The following is a 20,704-nucleotide window of genomic DNA, read 5'->3' on the forward strand; positions in this document are numbered from 1 at the left end:
TGTGATGTCTTGGTACAGAGGACAGGTGGTCAGTATGTGATGTCTTGGTACAGAGGACAGGTGGTCAGTATGTGATGTCTTGGTACAGTAGACAGGTGGTCAGTATGTGATGTCTTGGTACAGAGGACAGGTGGTCAGTATGTGATGTCTTGGTACAGACAGGTGGTCAGTATGTGATGTCTTGGTACAGAGGACAGGTGGTCAGTATGTGATGTCTTGGTACAGTAGACAGGTGGTCAGTATGTGATGTCTTGGTACAGTGGACAGGTGGTCAGTATGTGATGTCTTGGTACAGAGGACAGGTGGTCAGTATGTGATGTCTTGGTACAGTGGACAGGTGGTCAGTATGTGATGTCTTGGTACAGACAGGTGGTCAGTATGTGATGTCTTGGTACAGAGGACAGGTGGTCAGTATGTGATGTCTTGGTACAGAGGACAGGTGGTCAGTATGTGATGTCTTGGTACAGAGGACAGGTGGTCAGTATGTGATGTCTTGGTACAGAGGACAGGTGGTCAGTATGTGATGTCTTGGTACAGAGGACAGGTGGTCAGTATGTGATGTCTTGGTACAGAGGACAGGTGGTCAGTATGTGATGTCTTGGTACAGAGGACAGGTGGTCAGTATGTGATGTCTTGGTACAGAGGACAGGTGGTCAGTATGTGATGTCTTGGTACAGAGGACAGGTGGTCAGTATGTGATGTCTTGGTACAGAGGACAGGTGGTCAGTATGTGATGTCTTGGTACAGAGGACAGGTGGTCAGTATGTGATGTCTTGGTACAGAGGACAGGTACAGAGCATCAGATTTAATAACAGTGGACAGTAGGTCCTATAGATCAGATTTAGTTGTAGAGTTGCCAAACGTCTCTTGAAATAAAGAATCATCTTTTATTTGGAATCATGGGGCTCTCTCCCTTTTATCTTATGAGTAAACCTTTTAGGTGTTTCTTTTTACTACTTTGAAAAACATTTTTAAATATTTCAAATAGGCGATCTACAAGCTCACAACATGTCGATGTAGATCGGCCATTTTCACTATTTTAAAATACAGGCATACGGACGGCAGGCAGACTATATATAACATTTTACTGACCTTTATACTTAATGCATAATGAGGATAATATAATATTGTTTTCCTGAAACTGACATTATCATAATATGATAACAATGTATGCATTTAACCTCTGAGTCATTCAAAAGTACAAAGTACTGTAGTCAGGTGGTCAGGTTTAGACTTTCATTATTACTGTTATATATGATTAGAAAATGTAATGAAATAGAGAAAAGGACAGAACAGAACTAGTGTTCTGTCTTATTCTCTATTTCATTACATTCTAATCATATATAAATTATAATATAGTTGTTGGAGCCAAAATGCCCTTTCTGTTTATTTTGTTTTATTTTAACGCACTGTGCAGAGGTGTGGCATTGTGAGTCACCATGGCAACCACAACAGGAGAGGTGTGGCATTGTCCGTCACCATGGCAACCACCACAGGAGAGGTGTGGCATTGTGAGTCACCATGGCAACCACCACAGGAGAGGTGTGGCATTGTCCGTCACCATGGGAACCAGCACAGGGGGTGCATACCCATTTATACTTGGCCTTGAGTGACGAGCCCCAGGTGTGCAAGGGGAAAAAGGCCAAACAGTTTTTGACCGTGAACATGTCGCCACGCTGGTGGGCGTTCAGTGTTATTTGTTTAAGTTGATGTATAACAAGATATGTTAAATAAATAGATGGACATATCCGACATGATACAAACTCTCTGGACATTGAATTCATGGTGCACGTGACTAATTAAAAAACAACCCAGTTGCCCCTCGCAGTGTATAGCTACAGGTAACGGCTCTACAACTAGCCTCGTGTGGCCAGACAATAAACACTGAAGTGCAATGAAATTTATCAATGGCAGATTCGTCTGGAACCAGGCTAGAACAGAACGGAATAGAATTGAATTGATTTCAAAGGAGGAATTCAAAGGAATATTAAAATATGGAGAAGGCTATTTGTTGACCACCGACACACACAGCTGTATTGTATGATTTAATGTGTCTGTTTAAAAAAAAAAAAAAACTCCACCTGTTATCCCCAGCGTCCCTGTGATTATGAATGATTGAGAGAGAGGCATAAATCTTGCTTACAGTCACCTCTCGTGAGAGTATAAAGTACTATACCGTTAGAAAATAAACACATGAAAACGGTGGCTTATCAGGCAATACCAGAACTTTTGCTGCCAATGAGGGCACGTGAATACGGCCATTGCCATTCCAGTAAGTTATGCTAATTATTTAGCTTGAAAAAGTCTGGCACTGTAGTGAAAATGTGCCATAAATCATCAGTTGCAAGCTTGTAATCCAACATTTACATCTAAATTAGTTTTTTTACTAGAGCCCATTTTCAGTACAACTTCAAATCCCTCACTAAAACCTCTCAAATCAGTCGTTACAACAGCATACATCTGTTTTCACAAATTGAAATTGATAAAACTATTGTGCACGGGATATTGCTACATATTTTGCGATACCTCTGTTGCAAAACCTGAACTGAGCGAGCAGGGGACATTTTGAAGTCACAAAGAATTAAGAATGAAGTCAAAGACAAAATACATACAAATATGTATGTGTTCTTTGTATAAGGCGTTCTTGTACTTCTGTTTATGTGGACATGAATAAATATGTTGTGTGTGTGTGTGTGTGTGTGTGAGACCGTGTCTTATTCTGTTTTGTCTCTGTGCATCATAGATGTGTTACAGTGTCTCTGGGGACAGAGTGGGGGAGGGAACCAGCGATGAAGACAAACCACCAGACTCAAGGTAAGATCACTGCTTCAGTTTGACCCACCAGAACGATTTGAAATAATGAACGAAAAGCATCTGTTTTCAAATGTGTTTAAAGGTAGTAGCTCCGTTCATTTGTGCAGTAAGTCTATATCAGAGATCCACTCGGTACAGACATTTTTCAAAAATAGCAGATCTACAAGCTCACAATGGGTCGAATCGCAACACGTTGTGAGCAGTGTTTCCGCTGTTTCTGCTGTTAATAGGCTATTTTATCATTTAAGCCTATTATTATTATTTGGATAAAGTAGTTCAACTATTAAAACCTATCATAATCATTTAAAGTTTTTATCTTGTTCTGACAATGTCAGTGTGGGTTCATCCCGACAGCCTGGTGCTGCTGTGTGCCTCACAGACAGTGCGCTGATGTTATCTGATAGATCAGCCTATTCTGCGTACGTTGGTGTTGCGCGTTGAAAATATGCACAGAGAAAATAGCTCGTGCTCATTTGATTTGGCTATTTTATCTCATGTGTTTATGAAAGTAGATAGCTGATATATTGCACTTTTACCTTAGCGCTAGGTATACTCTTGGTTGCTTGTTTTTACAGGAAATGCACTTAAGACCTCTGGTGATTAGTAGTTTCGTTCCCTACCTATGTTGAATGCACTTATTGTAAGTCGCTTTGGATAAAAGCGTCTGCTAAATGACTGTAATTTAATGTAATGTATCAGACCTACAAGCTCACAACACGTTGCAACGCGCCACGTTGTGAGCTTGTATGTCTGATATTTTCGATAAGCAACAACACAGACATACGGCAAAGCACAAATGAAGCTTTACACAGCTGCATCTCCTCCTAATCAACGCTGCGTACGGGTGGTTCACTCGGGTGTAATGATAAACAGAACCGGGGTCTCGTAGTGATAGAATCTGAACCAAGCCGGACCCACTTGACGATAATAAAACCCGTCAAAACCAGAACTCGTATGGGTTGTGGATATTATACAAGCTAGCACAGTGACTGTGTGTCTGCAATGGTGAAAGTTGGTGACACACATTGCAGGCAACCTGAGGCAAGTAATCAACCTCCCTTGCGCCATTATTCATGTAAAACATTAACAAAACAAAACAAAACAAAACAAAAGCTGTAGGTTTTACATATTAACACATTGGGTGCCAGCATTTTCTCTCACCGTTGAGCTGCGCAGCCCTGTTTAAACTATAGACTCCACGACGTGCATTCCATGTGAAAAAAGCCAGCCTACACAAAATGAGTTGTTTTCCCCAGCGTAAAAAGTTTGGGAGTTATAGGGGTTTTAGAGAAGGAGATAGAACGGAAGCGGATGGCAGCCATGTTTGTTGACATGGTGATCCATCTGGCCTATCCTTCTCAGAATCACCACGGGTGATCCCAGAGCTGCTCCAGCCCCTCCCGTGTGGAAAAAAACAAAAAAAACAAAAAGACACCAAACACGGTTCAGACCGTGTTCGGCACCCGATGTGTTAAGGTTGAATGAGATGTAAAGCCCAAAACCTATATTAACGTGTTTATACTGTGTGACGTACGGTGTCGTGCAGCAGTTCACTCACGGCCACTTTATTCAGTTATTTTTTGGCAAGCGACATCTCTGCATGATGTCGTAGATAGATATTATTTAGTTAACTATAATCATCTCTGCATGATGGAGTAGATTAGATATTATTTAGTTAACTATAAAAACAGGAACAGAGCATGTGTGATAAAGTGGAAAGAAGCGCAGCTCTAATACGTCAGTGTTATAGCAGTGTTTAACACTTCAAATGGCCATAGCAGTGTTTAACACTTCAAATGGCCATAGCCGTGTTTAACACTTCAAATGGCCATAGCAGTGTTTAACACTTCAAATGGCCATAGCAGTGTTTAACACTTCAAATGGCCATACTTCAGTGTTATAGCGGTGTTTAACCAGCAGGTCTAACTTAGCAAAACACATTTTTGGAACAAAATGCCTCAAATCATGAATGCAGTGTCCGATTGCTGTGAACGACCTAAGAATAAATGGCACCCTTTTCACATTGGCTTATTATAGCGCCACCAGGAGGCCACAACAACGTGTCTGACCTGGCGGAGACCTGTGCTCCGAGGAGCACTTTTTCTATTTACGGGGCCAGAGCTCTGGCACTAGCTGGGCCAGAAGGAGCGAGTGCATTCTCCGGCAGCGGCAGCAGCCGCGGCATCGCCGGTAACTGCCGACTACAGCCACGGCAGTGCTTCCTCTGCTGCGGCAGGCCGCGGCTGTGTTTCCTCTGCCGCGGCAGTGGCTCCTGTGTTGTGAGCTTGTAGATCGGCTGTTTTCAAATAGCCCACGCCACCCACCACCACCCGGTTGTGTTGTGAGCTTGTAGATCGGCTGTTTTCAAATAGCCTCTGTAGGCCTTGTTGTGAGCTTGTAGATCGGCTATTTCCAAATAGCCTACACCTAGCCGCGGCTGCTGCCGCTGCCGGAGAATGCACTCGCTCTCCCTCAGCTGGGCTCCGTTTTAAGATTGGCATTATTTTTCTATAAGTGCTGTCGCTTTTTACGAAACTCGGCCATATGGTAGTGTGTCATGAGAAACGGTCAAGAAATTAATCTCACAGTCATTCGTCAAAGGGTGACTGCACTCAATTGAAAGTGCCAACTTTGAACAGGTACAACTCAAGCCCTGTTTGACCTACAGCCATGAAACTTCGATACACACATGCGTCTACTCATGCCTAACAACTTGAATTTTGACCTCTGACCTTTAGATCTCCCACCATTTTGAATTATATGAAAAACATTCATTGGCTCTTAACTTCTGCATTTTTTCACTTATGGAGAATCCGCCACTAACTTTTTGTCGGCAAAGGTCCTAAGTTCATGTGTAAAGGGTTTCGTGCAGATTACTCAAAAATCCCAGGAGAAGATAGGTTTTAACTATTGCAGTTTTATGAAAATTATTCATCTGCCCCTAACACACACATGCAGACTCACATTTCTTTTGAAACTTTGCTGTAATGTAAAGGGTCATTCCAAATATCACTGAAACCAATCTTACTCCAATTGGCCAAAGAGGGGCGCTATAGCATTTTTTTGAACATGCAAACTTTAAACAGGCATAAGTCATGCCTCGTTTGGCCGAAAGTCGTGAAACTTGCTTACACTTGTGCCTTGACTCATGAGAAACACATCTATCGCTTTGACCAGTAAGCTCCGCCCTTAGATTGTCCGCAATTTTGAGCAGTTTGAAAAACACTTAAACCCAGGATTTTCAGCTATTTGCATGAAACTGTATTATCTGTGTGACCTCCTTTTTCACCACTTCAGGTCTGTCAGTCCGATGGCTTCTCTCTACAGAATCTGCCTGACAACCGCAAGGTCGCCGGTTAAAGCAATTGTTAACCACAGCCAAAATTCATTGTAAAAAAAAAAGTGCTTTGGAGCTGAGATACAGCCTTTTTAAGTTAGAAGTTAAACAAAGAGTGAATGGAGCAGCAAATCTTCAAATCATCATACCTTGGGTTCTGAACATGTTTTTCATGACGTCTTTGACGTCATGTGGCGCACGGGGCGTCAGGCCACGTGAAGTCTTAGACGTCATGTGGCACAAAATGAGTTAAAGATTAACATGAAATGCTTATTTGAGAGTATGTTTTTTCAATGTATGACATACTGCATTGTGAAAATAGCCGATCTACAATCTCACAACTTTTCAGAGAGTAACGTTTTGTGAGCTTGTAGATCTTAGTTTTTGTAGTGTTTACTGAGGTTAGGGTGGGTGAGTGGGGGCATTGCATAAAACATGACCTTGTTAATTAATGCATGTGCAATTGTTAAAGATAACATGAAATGCTTATTTGAGAGTATTGTTTTTCAATGTATGACATACTTCATTGTGAAAATAGCCGATCTACAATCTCACAACTTTTCACGTTTTGTGAGCTTGTAGATCGGCTACTTTCACTGGTTTTGGTTCCGAGAAGACGTACAATTTCTCTATCGGTAGATGGTTAGGGAACCAGTGATCTAGAGTAGTTAGCAAAACAGAGACTTGATCCATCAGGGACGGAAAGACTTATATATATCAACAGACACCACCAGGGCTATCATATCTCTAGCTCAATGAGAAGAAAGGCAGCCTATGAGTCTGGAGGTCACCGGTTCGATCCCTGACCCCGACGATGTGTTCAGGTGATCATGATTTGGCATTCGTAGGCTTACGTGTAGTATTTCTTGAGGTTATGGGTAGGCATAGTTTTACTGAGGTGAGGGTTTAAAATTCTCATTTGTTAATTGCATGGTCTTCTTTCTCTCAAATTCGGTCTTCTATGTTTCTATGGCTTATTGTGCATATTACTTATCATTGCTTCTTTCTTTCTTCTCTCTGCAATCTCTGGCCCTGTATTATCGCTGCTTGCTAGCTATATATTTTGTTGTTTTTCTTAGATCCCAAAACGGAGGGCATGGATACAGATTTGCTTTTAGTTCAGATACAGATACAGACAAAGACAAAAGCCATGGATGAGCTCAACATGTGCAAACACACAGTTTGACATCGCTGCTAAAGATATTGTACCCGTCTTTAAGACAAGACCCTAACGCTTTACCTTCAGTTTTATCGTGTCCAGTATTGTCTTTTGTTTTTTATTCTATTTAATTGCTATTACCTGGTTGTTGTTTAATTGTGCAAGTGTGAGAGAGAGAGAGAGAGAGATGTTTACTCTTAGTCGTGGTCTCTCTGATCTACATCATAGATAGTCCTTAAAGTCTGGAAGATGGGGTTAAAGTCATCAAAGTCCAGGAGCTCTTCCACTGGAACAAAGACTCCAGCAGCCGGCAAACCACCAGACTCAAGGTAAGATCACTGTTTCTACTGGAAGTCTGCTGGTGATTATTCCATCAATTCTAAAGTAACATCACTACTTCTACTGGAAGTCAACTGTTGGCAGGTGTTTACGTCAATATTAAAGGACTTTCCTGTAGAACACAGTGAGAGGATCCTAATATGTTCAGTTTACTAAAGGGTCTGGTTTAGAAATGTTCAGTAATGACCCAGACACCAAGTACAATCACTGTAAACTTGTAATTAATGTTAGTTCATGTTATTAAGGAATCTTCTTCAGGAATATGAGTCCGAAACAGAGTATTTTTGGGCGGTGTAGCCACCCCTATAAGTGGGGTTGGGACACCTCATTAGTACACCCTTCGCTGTACTGTGATTGGCTCATACATTAGTACACCCCTAGCTGTACTGTGATTGGCTGACTCTATTGGCTGACTCTATTCAGCACTTTGATTGGCTAGCGAGACACATGATGAAATTAATAACCAATAAATAGGACTATGCACTTAAAAAAAAAACTTTTTTTAAGTGAGCTTCCATCACTGTGATGACCACACCGCCCACTTTACACTGGGTGTGATTTTTTGGGGCGGTGTAGCCGCCCCTATAAGTGGGTTTGGGACTCATCCGTGGTGAAAGTTTGTCTTCCGTTGCGAAAATTTGTCTTTCGCTGTACTGTGATTGGCTGATTGGCTGCGACGTACTGTGATTGGCTAGCGAGAAATTAAGAACTCATAAATAGGACTATACACTCTTAAAAAAACGTGTATATTTTGAGCTTCCATCACTGTGATGACCACTGTTGCTTTTGCGAGAAATTAAGAACCCATAAATAGGACTTTGCACTTAAAAAAAAAAAACATTTTTTTCTTTAAGTGAAACTTAAAAATATATATGTATATTTTGAGCTTCCATCACTGTGATGACCACACCGCCCACTTCACACTGGGTGTGATTTATTATTATGATTCCAGAAGTGACGAACAGAGACAGACACCAGAGTCTCCAGAACACAGCAATGAACCAGACTCCCAGACAAAGTAAGTAATTGTAAACTTTAATTCATGTTAGATTAAGGAGTTTCCATCAGGAATATACTGTGATGTTTTGTGATTGTGATGATAACAGAGATGACATAAACAGTGTTGTGTGATTGTGATAACAGAGATGACATAAACAGTGTCGTGTGATTGTGATGATAACAGAGGTGACATAAACAGTGTTGTGTGATTGTGATAACAGAGATGACATAAACAGTGTCGTGTGATTGTGATGATAACAGAGGTGACATAAACAGTGTTGTGTGATTGTGATGATAACAGAGGTGACATAAACAGTGTTGTGTGATTGTGATGATAACAGAGGTGACATAAACAGTGTTGTGTGATTGTGATGATAACAGAGATGACAACCAGAGTCAGAAACCAGAGGCTCCAGCAGCCAGCAGCACAACGAGTGGCATCTACTCTTCAGACGTCAGTGATGAACCTGGACCTTCACACTCAAAGTAAGATCAATGATAAGAAACTCAATGTTGTGATGAAATTATCTTAGATTTAGTTAGAATGGTTAGAGCTGACTATTGAGACACACACACACACACACACACACACACACACACACACACACACACACACACACACACACACACACACACACACACACACACACACACACACACAAACATACTGATTAATTGAGTACAACAGACCACAATGCAAACAAGACCCTGGGGATTTTTGTGTTATCCTTTTAGCAAAACCTTTGACTGTACTACCTGTACTGTTAACAATCTTTTTAATAGCAAAGTCTAATCAATAGTCTAATAATTAATTAAGCTATTTTATCATTTAAGCCTATTAATAATATTATTATCATAATGGTTTAACTCCCCACAGCCTGCTGCTGCACTTATCTGATAGATCAGCCTATTCGTCGTACGATGGTGTTGCGAGTTCAAAATATCAGATCTACAAGCGCATCACAAGGTGCCGCGTTGTGAGCTTGTATGTCAAGTCATGACAAATCAAGCTTAACACAGCTGTCTGCTGCTCCTCCTAATCAGTGCTGAGGAACCTCAAAAAGTGTGCACTTGGTGAGAAGATTAGATTGTTGGCATGGTGTTCAGTATGGGCATAAGGTTTTCAAAAACCATCACAAACGAGTTGGGATCGCCCCCTAGGGGTCGGTTTGCAATGAATCCAATATTACCGTAGATAGTTCAGTATATGGTTGAAACCCCAAATAATTGATAGAAGAGATTCTGTTACTATTGGGTAGCCTATAATAAATAACATACCAAACAAATTGGAGAATCGAACTCCTGGAAAGGCATCATTTTCAAGCTCGGAGGGAAGTTTCCAGAAGTTTGATTTTCCTACATTTTTTAAAACTAGTTACCAAGTGCACAATTGTTATGATTTTTTACATATATACTGATATACTGACCTATCTAATCTAATTCATTGCAAACCGACCACGAGGCCAAAAATCTAAAACTTGTCACCAAGTGCTCAATCATGATGGTTTTTGACGAATTCCCTCCCAGCTATGACACATACATTGCAGGCAACTGAGGCAAGTAAATATTCTCCCTTGCACCATCATTCATGATGACATAATTAACATTAACAAAACAAAAGATGTAGGTTTAGCATATTAAGGTTGAATGAGATGTAAAGCCCAGACATATATTAATGTGTTTATACGATGTGATGAGTCGTGCAGCAGTTCACTCACGACCACTTTATTCAGTTATTTCTTGGCAAGCGACATCATTCTCTACATGATGGAGTAGATAGATATTATTAAGTTAACTATAATCATCTCTGCATGATGGAGTAGATAGATATTATTAAGTTAACTATAATCATCTCTACATGATGGAGTAGATAGATATTATTTAGTTAACTATAATCATCTCTACATGATGGAGTAGATAGATATTATTAAGTTAACTATAATCATCTCTACATGATGGAGTAGATAGATATTAGTAAGTTAACTATAATCATCTCTACATGATGGAGTAGATTAGATATTATTTAGTTAACTATAATCATCTCTACATGATGGAGTAGATAGATATTATTAAGTTAACTATAATCATCTCTACATGATGGAGTAGATAGATATTATTTAGTTAACTATAATCATCTCTACATGATGGAGTAGATAGATATTATTAAGTTAACTATAATCATCTCTACATGATGGAGTAGATAGATATTATTAAGTTAACTATAATCATCTCTACATGATGGAGTAGATAGATATTAGTAAGTTAACTATAATCATCTCTACATGATGGAGTAGATAGATATTAGTAAGTTAACTATAATCATCTCTACATGATGGAGTAGATTAGATATTATTAAGTTAACTATAATCATCTCTACATGATGGAGTAGATAGATATTATTAAGTTAACTATAATCATCTCTACATGATGGAGTAGATAGATATTATTAAGTTAACTATAATCATCTCTACATGATGGAGTAGATAGATATTATTAAGTTAACTATAATCATCTCTACATGATGGAGTAGATTAGATATTATTTAGTTAACTATAGAAACAGGAACAGAACATCTGTTATAAAGTGTAAAGAAGCACAGCGGTAACATAACAAGGTGTAATGATCAGTTGGGTGCATGTAGCCTGTCTGCAAACATGCTTGTGACGTTAATTACAATATGGCCGATTAATTTATTCTTTGACCGGTAAAATATAATCCTGTCAGTCAAGGTGGCTGGCCCCTAAAGAAACCCTGACAGACAGACGCGCACGCACGCACGCACGCACGCACGCACGCACGCACGCACGCACGCACACACACACACACACACACACACACACACACACACACACACACACACACACACACACACACACACACACACACACACACACACATACACACACACACACACACACACACACACACATTTGGCAACACATATATATAAAAAAGAAAAGATATAGCTGAATTACTAGGTCCCTCAGTGTGTTTGCCAGTTTCGGGCAAGCGGGCCATCTCAGCCAAAGTGTCACGTAATAATGAAAATAAACTATCATGCCTTAATGTCACTGCGGAGGCGCAGACCCGCGCGGTATTAATTTATAATACTGTAGGCTACTGTATATTGATCACATGAACACCACACACAATAGCCTAATAAATCTTACCATCTGATGAGGAAACTATAGTGGATGAAAGCTGTGTCCAGAAGATCCATTCCGACGTAGGACAGTGATATATTAATCCAAAATTAACTAATTTAATCAATAAGTAATCAATAAGCTCTGGTCCATAATCGGATAGCAGCGTTCCACTTGTATGCTGGATTTCATCATATTTTTACCTCGGTAAAGGTGAGCAATGTTCATTAGAAAAGGCTTATATAATGTCCTTTCCATGTTTTATTAGCCTTTTATTTGGTCATGGGGTTAAACCTTGTAAACTTCTTTACTCTCCTTACACATGAGAGCATTTATTACTTGATCCATCGTGCGATCGAAGGACTCTCTTCCAGACAGAACACAGAACAGTTGTACTAGTCAAGGCGATGCAACGCCGCATCTGTTATGTTTAGACGAGGGACGCACCAGAGAACTTGCACCAGCGTTGCCAGATGTTGTGAGAGAAATAAGCAACCAGATCTAGGAAAACAAGCCCAAAAGAAGCAACTATGGCACTTGGCCATTGTGAGCACTTTAATTAAACCTGTATACATTGAAATTATATAGGCTACTGTATACATTGAAAATAGCCGATCTACAAGCCAATCTACAAGCCTATTGAAAATAGCCGATCTGCAAGCTCACAACGCTTCGCGATGTGACACGTTGTGAGCTTGTAGTTGTAGATCTGCTTTTTGAGTGGTGCCAACCACTCCTATATCTGGCTTTGTCCATGTGTCCGTATGTATGTATGTATGTATGTATGTATGTCTGTCCAATAAACAAACATTGATGACAACATCAATACGGGGCTCATCAAAGTCACCACTCTCTTCACACAGGGTGTGATTTTTTTTTAACTTGAAATAAAATGTGGAATATTTTGGAAGATTTTTTAAGCATTCTAACAACACAAATCTGGTAAGGGCTCCAGTTGGCACCAAACATTTTCAGATGGGGGTTATAGGGATAAATTAGCCTACATATTAACTTGGGGGTCCATGACATGAAAATATTTGAGAACCACTGGTTAAAATAATTGAACAATTGTGAAGCAAGCCCAAATAAGCAACTACACTTTAGAAACAAGCCCAAAAAACTGCACCCCACAGCTACCAATATTTACAAGCAACTTAAAAAAATAAGCCCACATTCGCTTATAATAAGCGGATATGGCAACACTGTTCAGTACGGTGATGTTGAAGTTGGATGTTGTTGGATGCAGCCGTCCAGATTAATCATGATCTACACCTGGTGATCGGCACGCTTCAGGTTATACGAAGCCCTTTGGGAATTGCACGTCAGTTTGAGCTTACAGAAAATACGCCCTCCTTTACAAACTTTATTTACCCCATATTTACGACCAGCATAATGAATCAGGGCCATTGTCTTTCAATAGGAAGGAAGTATTGTGTGAATAAATGCTACTAAAAGTTTAGTATTGTTTGAGATGGAATATAATGAAAGAATAAAGTAAACAGTGTCTGTCAGAAAGAGAAAGCTGTGATTAATGACTTTCTGTCCATTAACCCATTAAGACCTGGAACACCTATACGTTGTTATACCTTTCAATCCAGGAACATCTTTGTGTAACGTTAGCTGTTGTTATATAGAGAAACATGTTTATTTATGACATGTTTGAATTAAAACATGAGGTTTTTACAATGAGCCTCAGGTCTAAATGTGTTAATGGAGCTGGAACCTTTATTTGAGCAGCATTTTACTAGTTCACTGTTTACTACATAACTAGTACTTAACTAGTCTGTTACCGTCCATCTATAGTTACTAGCTTCATGCTAATCACCACTCTGTGTGTGTGTGTGTGTGTGTGTGTGTGTGTGTGTGTGTGTGTGTGTGTGTGTGTGTGTGTGTGTGTGTGTGTGTGTGTGTGTGTGTGTGTGTGTGTGTGTGTGTGTGTTTCCACAGAGAGAGGACTGAGGATCTGTCCAGCGGTGCAGTGTGTGACCATCCCACCAGCATTGAACAAAGTAAAGCCTGACATATCATTCATTTGAAACATGATGTAAATAATAAATACATGGAATACATAATAACTCACTAAATAATACAACTCTAAACTACCAAAACTACAACTGCTTTTAATAAATGAATAAATACATATATCATTAATTTGTGTGAAAAGCATGATGTAAATAATAAATACATGGAATACATAATAACTCACTAAATAATATAACTCTAAACTACCAAAACTACAACTGGTTATATGAATAAATACATAGTTTTGTTGTTGTGGTTGTTGTTGCCTTTTGAGTTGTTTCAGAGTCAGAATGTGTTTTATTTACATTTTATCCTGGGTTAGGGTTAGAAAATAAATCATAGTAAAGTTAGTTAAAAATCATATGTTTCCATAGGATATAAATGTATGACTGAAGGTGTGTTTAACATTGATGAACTGTTGTGTTCCAGTGGATGTCAGTCTGCAGGAGATTTTAAAGCCACACATGATCGTTGTGACAAAGAGGTTAGAAGAAGGTCAGAGAGAAGACATCACTGGACCAGGACCTGGAACCTCCATCAACAAGATCTACACAGAGCTCTACATCACAGAGGGACACGGTGAAGGTGTTAATCAGCAACATGAGGTGTGGCAGCTTGAGACAGCATCCAGGATGGAGAAGAACCTCCTTGACAAGCCAATCCTGTGCTCTGACATCTTCAAACTCTTACAAGGCAGAGTGAAACCCATCCGAAGTGTTCTGACAAAGGGCATCGCCGGCATTGGAAAAACATTCTCTACGTACAAGTTCGCTCTGGACTGGGCGGGGGGCGTGGCCAATCAACACATCCATCTTGTGATTCTGATGTCGTTCCGGGAGCTGAACTTGGTCAGACATAAGCAGTTCAGTCTTCTCACACTGATCCATGAGTTCCATCCAACATTGAAGAAGCTGACAGCAGAGAAGCTTGCTGCCTGTAAGACTCTGTTCATCTTTGATGGTTTAGATGAAAGCAGAATTTCCCTGAACTTCCACAACAACGACATTGTTGCTGATGTCACAGTGACATCATCAGTGGGCGTGTTGTTGACCAACCTCATCCAGGGGAATATGCTCCCCGCAGCTCTCCTCTGGGTAACTACCAGACCTGCAGCAGCCAATCAGATCCCTCCTGAATGTGTTGACAGGGTGACAGAAGTACGAGGGTTCACAGACCTCCAGAAGAATGAGTACTTCAGGAAGAGATTCAGTGATGAGAAGCTGGCCAGTAAAATCATCTCACACATCAACAAAACAAGGAGCCTCCAGGTCATGTGTCACATCCCACTCTTCTGTTGGATCGCTGCTACCGTCCTGGAGGACATGTTGAAGACAGACGAGACAGGACAGCTGCCCACGACCCTGAATGAGATGTACTGCCACTTTGTGTCGGTCCAGACAAGGAGGAAGAAGCAGAAGTATTCACAAGACGTGAATCAACAGGAGCTGATGGAGTCTGACTGGGAGGTTCTTCTGAAGCTGGGCAGGCTGGCATTTGAACATCTGGAGAAAGGTAGCATCATGTTCTACCAAGAAGACCTGGAAGAGTGTGGTCTTGATGTCACAGAGGCATCGCTGTACTCAGGAGTGTGCACAGAGATCTTCAAAAGAGAGAGTGTGCTCTTCCAGAGAAAGGTCTACAGCTTCATTCATCTGAGCATTCAGGAGTTTCTGGCAGCAGTTTACCTGTTGCACTGTTTCAATGAGAGGAAGACGGAGGTGCTGAAGACATTCCTGGAAGGTTACAACAGTGACAGATCCCTGGATGACTTCCTGAAGGAAGCCATGCTTAAAGCCCTGAAGAGTAAAAACGGCCACCTGGACCTCTTTGTCCGCTTCCTTCATGGCCTCTCACTGGAGTCCAGTCAGAGACTGTTAGGAGGCCTGCTGGGTCAGAGAAAGAACAGTCCAGAGAGCATCCAGAGAGCCATCAACAACCTGAAGGGGATGACCAGCAATGACTCTCCTGACAGATGTATCAACATCTTCCACTGTCTGATGGAGATGAAGGATGACTCAGTACTGCAGGAGATCCAACAGTTCCTGAAGCCAGAGAACAGATCAGTGAAGGAACTTTCTAAGACCCAGTGTTCAGCTCTGGCCTTCATGCTGCTGATGTCAGAGAAGGTTCTGGATGAGTTTGACCCTCAGTCATACAACACATCATCATTTGGGCGATATAGACTGCTGCCAGCTGTGAGGAACTGCAAAAAGGCTCGGTTAGTATTCATGTGAATTTCAATCATACTAAAGCTTCAGTCAGTCATTTTAAACATCACTAATTATTCAACTAAACTGTTTTTGTACTTTTAAATGTAAAACATTTTGCATTAGCAATTATATAAATACTGTAAAACATTGAGTTCTACACAGCATCTACAATAGTATTATTATATATTTTTGTGGTAGTAACATTAGTAACCAAAGTAAAGTATTAATAATGATAGCATCGCAATTATTATTGCTTTAATTTAAACTCTGTGATATGTTATATTATAATATTACTTCAGATATTGCTTTTACATTTCACACAAAACACCCTAGAATGAAATACAAATATATACTAGACATAATATAGGTCATAGCGGTTGCGGCCATTTTCTGGTTCCATCGATCAACCCCATTAGTCTTTTCCCATAGAGATTTCCAATTTCCATCAATGATTTAAGCCTAGAATCGAGCCATCCAGGATCCAGGTGAATCATGACCATAAAATGTTATATAACATTTATATATAACATATAACGTTTGATTCTATGAAAAAAAATATGTATTAAATATAGTATATATTAATATATTATTATTAATTATATATATATATAATTAAATATTCAATTTAGTTTTTCCACAGTCTAAGTTCATTTAGTGAACATCACACTGTACATAGACATTGTACTTAAAGTGAACGTCACACTGTACATAGACATTGTACTTAAAGTGAACGTCACACTGTACATAGACATTGTATTTAAAGTGAACGTCACACTGTACATAGACATTGTATTTAAAGTGAACGTCACACTGTACATAGACATTGTATTTAAAGTGAACGTCACACTGTACATAGACATTGTATTTAAAGTGAACGTCACACTGTACATAGACATTGTATTTAAAGTGAACGTCACACTGTACATAGACATTGTATTTAAAGTGAACGTCACACTGTACATAGACATTGTATTTAAAGTGAACGTCACACTGTACATAGACATTGTATTTAAAGTGAACGTCACACTGTACATAGACATTGTATTTAAAGTGAACGTCACACTGTGCATAGACATTGTATTTAAAGTGAACGTCACACTGTACATAGACATTGTACTTAAAGTGAACGTCACACTGTACATAGACATTGTATTTAAAGTGAACGTCACACTGTACATAGACATTGTATTTAAAGTGAACGTCACACTGTACATAGACATTGTATTTAAAGTGAACGTCACACTGTACATAGACATTGTATTTAAAGTGAACGTCACACTGTACATAGACATTGTATTTAAAGTGAACGTCACACTGTACATAGACATTGTATTTAAAGTGAACGTCACACTGTGCATAGACATTGTATTTAAAGTGAACGTCACACTGTACATAGACATTGTATTTAAAGTGAACGTCACACTGTACGTAGACATTGTATTTAAAGTGAACGTCACACTGTACATAGACATTGTATTTAAAGTGAACGTCACACTGTACATAGACATTGTATTTAAAGTGCAAAGTCATATTGTGTGGCTTCATTCTGTCATCGATGAGTAACTCAATAATACTGTATTGGCTCATAAATAAAGATAAAGAAAACTTTATTATCCATTAGATTAACATGACATGGAAATGGTCCTTTGTTTACAACTAAACTTGTTTTCAAACATTTAGCCTCAGAGGCCTTGTTTCCAATGGAAACAATAGAAACAAGTCCCTATTGTTATCCTTTAGTGTGCATTGTTTTAGAATGTATTTTAATTGAGTCTCAGTCTTAGTCCAGTTTCAATCACCCTTGTTAGTTTATATCGTATTTATTTAGTCAAGCTCATTCTGTTTTTATTTAGTTTAGTTTTAGTCGACTAAAAGTCAAGCATTTTAGTCTTTATCTTAGTCAACAAAAACCTTTGACTAAAATTCAAATGTAAAACTAAAATGTCAGTTAGTCTACTTTTATTCCATGAAACTTGACATTTTACCACACTGATCCCAGTACAGCTTAACACTGAACACAGAGCCGTTGTCCAGTTCAACCAACTGATCCCAGTACAGCCTAACACTAAACACCTGGTTATAAAACCCATGTCCAGTTCAACCATAAGCAACCAGGTCTAAGAAAACCAGCCCTTAAGAGGTGACTATAAGCCCTTTAAGCCTACATACATCGGCTATTTGAAAAAATCTGATCTACAAGCTCATAACGTGATCTGCTATTTTCAAAAATTTCAAATCTTGTATGGGGGTCCCTTGCACAAAATATTTTGATATGGGGGCCCGCAGACAAATAGATTAATTTGGGGTTCTCGACAGAAAATGTTTGAGAGACACTTTAAACAACATCAGCAAACAAAAGCAACTACACTTTAGAAACAAGCCCCCAAAAAAACACAACCACCAATATTTACAAGAGACTTCAAAGAAAAACAAGCCAAAAGTTGCTTATAATAAGCAGACATGGCAACACATAATGGATTTTCTATCTGTGGAACCACAAAATGGCGGCCTCTGCTATGCTCTATATTACCACTCGTCGGACATATGTTTGATAACGTCAACGAATGTTTTGTCATAAAGCTAAATCACATTTTCCCTTTTAATCTGTAATTACAGACTTGTTGACCTTATCATGGATGAGACACGCTGTGAGATCCTGGTGTCAGCTCTCAGCTCTAATCCGTCCCATCTGATAGAACTGGAAATAACTCGGTGCTCCCTGTCGACATCTATGGTGAAGCAGCTTTGTGACGCAATGAAGAGTCCACACTGTACACTGCAGATACTGAGGTCAGTGTGTGTGTGTGTGTGTGTGTGTGTGTGTGTGTGTGTGTGTGTGTGTGTGTGTGTGTGTGTGTGTGCGTGTGTGTGTAATGAGCAGTGTTGGGATAGTTACTAAAACATAGTAATATGTTACTTATTACATATTACTTGTTTAAAAAGTAATGTAGTTACTTTACTTATTACTCCCTGCCAAAAGTACCTAGTTACTTATTACTTTAGTTACTTTTTTTTTCTCGCCCCCAGTAATTTGCATCCTTTCTCCCCAAAAGTCTGACTTTGCATTTTCAACATTAGCAGTTGTTTTTTTTCTCTTTTCTGCAGCCTACATTGTAAAATACTCATTGTACACTCATTTGAATTATATTAACACTAAGACTTTTACAGTGTATGAATAAATAACTTACAGACTAAATGAAAACCATTTGACGACTATGAATTGAATACTAAGGACCTCAATGGAAACAAGTATTTTAAATGTATTTAATGTATTTTTTGCCTAATAAAATATTCAAATTCAAACACCTGGGTTCAAACAGATAATGACTCATCATGAGACACAATCTGCGTCAGACAGAAAACAGACGTCAAACAATCAGTGACCTATATTATATATATATAGAAAATAGCCGACCTACAAGCTTACGGCGCATCTTCATCGGTTAACAAGTCACTTATAATAAGCAGACATGGCAACACTGTTTGTTCCGGTTTAAGGGCGGCCCGCCCTTCCGCAGCTGATAATAATTCACACAGACAAGTGCGCAACGTTTCCGTATCCGCTAGTGATGCGCGGGTTGACCCGTAACCCGCGGGACCCGCGGGTCAACCCGCGGCGCGGGTGGGTTATGTCAGAATTTCGGAGAAAATGATGCGGGCTGAGGGTGAGCGGGTCACGCGCTCTCACACGCAAAAAAAATAAAAATAATAACATGCTCTTCTTTTGTCTTTATTCCTAATAAGAATAAGAATAATAACAATAAAACAGTTTGAATACACTTGGGGATTATTTTCTAACCATAATTTTACAGAATTAAAAAAAAATCGCGGGTCGCGGGGCGGGTTGAGCCATAGATTTATATATGGGTTCGCGGGGCGGGCTGAGGCGGGTTGCGTTCCGTGGCGGGTCGGGGCGGGGCGGGTCATGAAAAAACCCGACGCGCGCATCACTAGTATCCGCTCTAGACCGGATCAGCAAGCAGCCTGCATAGCAACTTGATCCCAACCAGTCTATCATTATATCAATGGACCAAAAACAACACAGGATCAAATAAACACACTCAAACCCAGAGTACCACCGAGGCTCGTGAAAAAAAGTAATAAGTTACTTTTTGAAAAAAAGTAAAGGTAATATTATTACTCAAAATGTGAAAGTAATTAGTTACGTTACTAGTTACTGGGAAAAGGTAATAATATTACTTTAAGTTACATATTACTTTAGTTACTTCCCAACACTGGTAATGAGGTGAATGAGGCCTTTTGGTTAGAGGAGTTAAGTTTAAAAGCTGGCGTCGGTGGGGATGGCGTCCCCCGATAGAAAGCTTGCTACGGGGTTTCAGGCATGTTCGCCTCGGATGCAGTGGTCCATGTTTGCAACATGTTCAGTCTGTGAGGAGGCGGGGTTTATGTCTCTGAACTGTTCAGTCTGTGAGGAGGCGGGGTTTATGTTTCTGAACTGTTCAGTCTGTGAGGAGGCGGGCTTTATGTCTCTGAACTGTTCAGTCTGTGAGGAGGCGGGCTTTATGTCTCTGAACTGTTCAGTCTGTGAGGAGGCGGGCTTTATGTCTCTGAACTGTTCAGTCTCTGAGGAGGCGGGCTTTATGTCTCTGAACTGTTCAGTCTGTGAGGAGGCGGGCTTTATGTCTCTGAACTGTTCAGTCTGTGAGGAGGCGGGCTTTAT

At 39.8% G+C, this 20,704-nt stretch overlaps 2 protein-coding genes across 2 annotated transcripts in view; one reads left to right on the top strand and one right to left on the bottom strand.

Moving 5' to 3' along the window:
- The window catches only part of LOC311063420 (gap junction alpha-1 protein-like), a 604,483-nt gene that overhangs the window by 63,373 nt on the left and 520,406 nt on the right, over positions 1 to 20,704 (bottom strand). The window lies entirely within an intron of this gene.
- The window catches only part of LOC311063805 (uncharacterized protein), a 196,618-nt gene continuing 183,488 nt past the window's right edge, over positions 7,575 to 20,704 (top strand). The window contains exons 1-3 of the mRNA XM_084083411.1: positions 7,575 to 7,639; positions 8,602 to 8,667; positions 9,030 to 9,134. Coding sequence (XP_083939537.1) covers positions 8,646 to 8,667; positions 9,030 to 9,134 — 127 coding nt within the window. The 5' untranslated portion in view covers positions 7,575 to 7,639; positions 8,602 to 8,645. The remainder of the gene's footprint in view (positions 7,640 to 8,601; positions 8,668 to 9,029; positions 9,135 to 20,704) is intronic.

Source organism: Gymnoscopelus microlampas (genome assembly GCF_963454915.1).
Source record: "Gymnoscopelus microlampas genome assembly, chromosome: 16".
Taxonomy (NCBI): Eukaryota; Metazoa; Chordata; class Actinopteri; order Myctophiformes; family Myctophidae; genus Gymnoscopelus; species Gymnoscopelus microlampas.